Here is a 4,688-nt window from a genome sequence, read left to right as displayed (position 1 = left end):
GTTAGGTTTCTTTGACTAGACAGTACATACAATTTATAAACAATGAAAAATATCTTTAGTAGGAACTGACTGGTAATTGGGATGCTAGGGATTGTTCTGGAGGCGTCGGAGAAATATGGAAGATTTACTTACCTTTTACTCTTTTTATTTTTGTCTCTAAAACCCTATGTCCTACCTGTAGGTGGCCTCTGTGTAGCAATTAACCCTCCTCTCTTACGTTGAGTCCGACCTCGCCACCTAAGAACGCATTTATCGCTTACAAATAGGGCTATTACTCACTAAAAAAAAACCTTCATTTTTAAAACCGAATTAATTTTTATTTTGGGTGATTTCAGTCTTTACTGTTGCTAAAACCTAACGATGGAACTGATACGTCGGTCGGTGTTGACCTGACCGTAGAAGAGGAGGGACAATATAATTCATTGCCCACGGTAGCGTTCGTTTAACCGTCAGCACCTTTCTCGTGTCGTATCCGATAGCCACCCAACCTCTCCCTCTGCTGTTATCCTTCGCGTGGGCTTCACTTGTCCTCTGACCTCCTCGTCCTCTAATCGTCTCCTCGCCCTTTCTTATCTCCCCTTCCCTGTGCTTTCACGCTTGCATTCCACGCAACTTTCCGTCTCTCCTTCGGCTCTCTTTGCTCTTCCCGTCTCCGTCGCGGTAATTCGATCCTCCTATTCTCATTCCTCGTCGCCTCGTCACTTTTTTGAGAGTCCCCGCGACGCCTTCGAATATTCTGTTACGAAGAATCCGGTGTTTTCGTAACGTAACGATCTGTCGTCCGAGAAGTGGATATTCATTCCTTTCCCTAAAAACAAAATTTTATGTATTATTAGACTGAACGGTTGCGCGCCGCTGGTTTATATTCTAAAGTGGGGGGATGACCTAGTGCTTAACGACCATGGATCGACGTTGGACTTTGCACAAAAGCGACCTTTGCACTAGAAAGCGCATCGTGTGTACGCGTTTCAAAGCCGTGGAGATTTTTACCGTTCGATGGAAGGGCGCAATGACTCACTTCGGGTAAACAGGAGCCTGGCTCGTCGGACAGAAGCAGGCCTAGATGTTTATTGCCCCATTACGCACAATGGGACGAAACCTTTCCGGAACGTGACCTAACCTGCGTAGCTACTCTCGAAACAAACCCAACAATCGATTCGTAATGACGATTACAGCTGAAAAATTCTAAAATGGTCGATTCTCGAGGTGGAAGGAGGAAATTTCGAGCGTTCAGCGTTCAAGTTTAATGGTTGATCGTTTGAGGATCGTGAATGGGTCAAGGGTGGCGTCTGCACGCGGAGCGAGGAACGCAACTCGAGCCGTGCGCGTCCGTTGTCGAAGGAACGACGAGTCGCAAGAGCGGCGCCGACGTCAGCGACTAGTTGCTTACCTATATACGATATCCAATTGCTTCCCAGTCCCGTTTCTGCCGGATGCGCGGCTGCGGTACGCTGACCTCTTCGTCCTCTCTGTTACGAACGTCTCTGATGAAGTAACGCGAGACGAACGCGCCCGTATTTCTCGTCAGCGTCGACACGGACGACGGTCATCGGCGTAGCTCTGCGTATTCCACAGATTTTCCACGTCGAGATCTTCGTGTCACGAGATTTTTCCACCTTGGGATCTTTCCATCTCAAGATTTATTCACCTCGGGATCCTTGCATCAATGTTGTTCCATCTCAGGATTTTTGTGTTGGGTCTTTACCATCTCAGGATTTTTATATGTCCAGATTTGTTCACCTCAGGATCTTTACATTTCAAGCTTTTTCCATTTCGGGATTCTTATATTTCAAAATTTTTCCACCTCGGGGTACTTTCATCAAGCTTTCTCCACCTCAGGATTCTTTCATCAAGTTTTCTCCACCTCAGGATTTTTCTATCGAGTTTTCCGCCTCAGGATTCTTATATTTGAAAATTTATCCACCTCAGGGTACTTTCATCAAGCTTTTTCCACCTCAGGATTTTTATATCTCAAGATTTATCTACCTCAGGATTTTTATATTTCAAGATTTTTCCACCTCGGGGTTCTTTCATCAAGCTTTCTCCACCTCAGGATTTCCCCACTGAGCTTTTTCCATATCAGAATCTTTCCATCTCGAGATTTTTCCACCCCATGATTTTTCCACGGTAGAATTTTTCCATTTCCCGGTCGCTTTTATTAATTTCCCAATTTTTATCAAGCCTCCTCCTACCCAAGGCCGCGGAGAGTAAATTAATCTATATATGCGCGACGCAGGCAGTGAGTGTTTAATTTGTCGATACGATATACGCAGAGAAGCAACAACCAGGGAGTCGAAACCGAGTGGTAGCGGTAGTTAGTTATTATTATCGCCGAACACCGGAAATTCTGATAACGGCGTGTCCCTCTACATCCTCTGTCGCGTGTAGCTGCGTTTCCTGCATCCTTCCTCCTTAACAGAGAGCTGCAAGCTTTTCGTGGCTTCGACTCGTGGGAGTCACAGACTGTAAATCATGCCAATCGCTTTCCAAATTATTATTAGATTATTATTAGATCAGGTTTCTTTACTTTGAGAAACTCGTGTCAACTTTAAATACAATGCACGTCTTACGATCTGTGGCGTTCGAAATGCTAGGAAATCAGCCCGGAAGCGTCGGAAAAGCACGAAAAATTTGACTACGTTAATTAGCTTCTCCTCTTTCCGTCGATGCTTTCGACATTCGCCCCGAAGTGTTTACCTCCGTTCCAATAGCGTTTACACAGCGTCGACGCTTTCGAGTTAAGTGGAGACACGTGGCCAAGCCAAGCTAACAACACCAGGGTATCATTAATAACTCGTTCCCAACGCGAGTGATTGACATGAAAAAAATTCATGGAATTACCTCCCCCCGCCATCACGCACGCATATTAATTAACCTCAAAAATTTCAGCATACTTTATCTCCGAACCACTTTTCTTTACAGCGCATTATTAATAATATTTCCGTTATTAAAGCAGCTTCCAACCCCCTCCAAAAAAAAAAAAAAACTTATATCTCGCTTTCAGTAATTACGACAAGCGCCACATAAAATGAACAGTTTGTTACGTTGCGCACTTTTCTTCTAAAAAAATAGAGAAATTTGAATATCGTTAATTTTGATCCGAGACACGGGAAAACCCCCCTTAATGGCGGACGAACGTTCGAAGCAGGAACGAAGCCGCGCGTTTTAAGTCCTCCCCCCCCTTCGGCCGCGAAAGACATCGGCCGACCACCTGTTTGAACATGTACGAAACGCTTAGTGCACAACATCGAGGCGGAATACTTTACGGAGGGCCGCGAGTGCGTGAACTGCGGCGCAATTTCCACCCCGTTATGGCGACGGGACGGTACCGGCCATTACCTGTGCAACGCATGCGGTCTCTACCACAAGATGAACGGAATGAATCGACCCCTGGTCAAGCAGCCACGTCGACTGGTAAGAACGCAAGCTAGCGACGAGGATTATTCTCGCAGAGTTGGGCATCGGTCGAGCGAAAATTGGTCTTAATCCATAGACGATTAACTGTGGAACTTCGGTTCGGTTATTTTATTTTTATTTCGTGATATCTGTGCAACCCTTTGCGGGCCAGATTCGTCGATTTACGTTCATTACTGTTAGCGAGGCTCGACCGTAGGATCGCAGAGGGTTACATTTACATTGAAATTTACATTTTCAATTGCTTACAGTGACGCGCTTCATTCTGTAATTCAAAAGAGTAACGAGTAGAAGAGTTATTACTGGAACTACCGACGGTCAGCGTGTCCATTAGCATGTGTAACGTATGTACATATATAGCATCGTAATTAACGGGTGAAGAGGCAAATTAGAAATCACTCTTGCATCTTGATGATTATATAGAACAGTAAAAGTTGCCGGATCCTGTCTAAGAGGCGCAGAGTTGTCTCGGAGATGCCTCTAGACGTCGACGACGAGATTGTTGGTTCTCTTCCTTTCCTCGATGCTGCCTCTTCCGCGCGTCTCTTAGACAGGGAACCCCTCTCGCTCGGGAATCCCGAGTCTAATCTAAAAGTTATTTAGTCTTTTAGAGTCGGGAAAGATTAACACTAGATTAATAATTTTACGAGTCGGGATGCATTTCTGTGATCGCTCGGTGGTTCTAGGCGTCTTACTCGATACTTCCATCTAGACGAGACTATTTTGCCCATCTCTGCTCGTCGCTGTCGAAGGGTCGCGAAAGCTCCGACCGAGGAGGCCAAGCTCCCGTACTTAGAAAACAGGAGCCTGTGTGGAAATTCGCCCGTCGTCCCCGTCGCACATTTTGCCCCAGTTCGCGTCTTTGGTCGCGTTCCTCGGTGATCGACGGTTACTCTCGTTCTATTTCGGCGTCGCTCTCTATCTCTCTTTCTCTCTCCTTGACCTAGCCGGCGAATCTTTTCGTGAAAGAAAGGATCGAGAAAAGAAAAAAGAAAAGTTAACTCCACACTTTGAGATATCGTGCGCGCCTAGAAAGAGAAGCACCCCTAACGTTTGGCATCCTGTCTCTGTTTCAGTGGCGGACCAGGGCGATTTCTACAAAGGCTTCTGTGGGTATAGTGGCACCCGTCGCGCCTTCGAGGAGAAATCGAGCCGCCGTTTGGTAGGTGTTATCCCCCCACACTCTCTCTCTGTATCTGTTTCACTTTCTCTCCACCCACCAAGCCCCTCTCTCTCTCTCTCTCTCTCTCTCTCTCTCTCTCTCTCTCTCTCTC

At 46.2% G+C, this 4,688-nt stretch overlaps 1 protein-coding gene and 2 long non-coding RNA genes across 6 annotated transcripts in view; 1 reads left to right on the top strand and 2 right to left on the bottom strand.

The window, feature by feature from the left end:
- LOC128877686 (box A-binding factor-like) overlaps nucleotides 1–4,688 on the top strand; it is a 64,520-nt gene that overhangs the window by 56,926 nt on the left and 2,906 nt on the right. For 2 of the 4 annotated variants that reach the window (XM_054125215.1, XM_054125214.1), the window contains one exon: nucleotides 3,239–3,414. In XM_054125215.1, the coding sequence (XP_053981190.1) occupies nucleotides 3,239–3,414 (176 nt within the window). Of the gene's footprint in view, nucleotides 1–3,238; nucleotides 3,415–4,490; nucleotides 4,577–4,688 lie in introns of all 4 variants that reach the window. The other 2 variants (XM_054125217.1, XM_054125216.1) reach the window with 2 other exon arrangements.
- Nucleotides 29–3,222, bottom strand: LOC128877688 (uncharacterized). Its single transcript, XR_008457289.1, has 3 exons — nucleotides 1,987–3,222; nucleotides 1,391–1,954; nucleotides 29–808 (listed from the first exon to the last, which is right to left on the bottom strand). It is a non-coding gene; the product is annotated as an uncharacterized LOC128877688 (long non-coding RNA).
- The window catches only part of LOC128877689 (uncharacterized), a 13,669-nt gene continuing 12,408 nt past the window's right edge, over nucleotides 3,428–4,688 (bottom strand). Inside the window, exons 2-3 of the long non-coding RNA XR_008457290.1 lie at nucleotides 4,110–4,370; nucleotides 3,428–4,002 (exon numbers count right to left, since the gene is read on the bottom strand). This is a non-coding gene — a long non-coding RNA (uncharacterized LOC128877689). The remainder of the gene's footprint in view (nucleotides 4,003–4,109; nucleotides 4,371–4,688) is intronic.

This window comes from Hylaeus volcanicus, chromosome 5 (assembly GCF_026283585.1).
Source record: "Hylaeus volcanicus isolate JK05 chromosome 5, UHH_iyHylVolc1.0_haploid, whole genome shotgun sequence".
Taxonomy (NCBI): Eukaryota; Metazoa; Arthropoda; class Insecta; order Hymenoptera; family Colletidae; genus Hylaeus; species Hylaeus volcanicus.
This window is presented reverse-complemented; position numbering and strand designations above follow the sequence as displayed.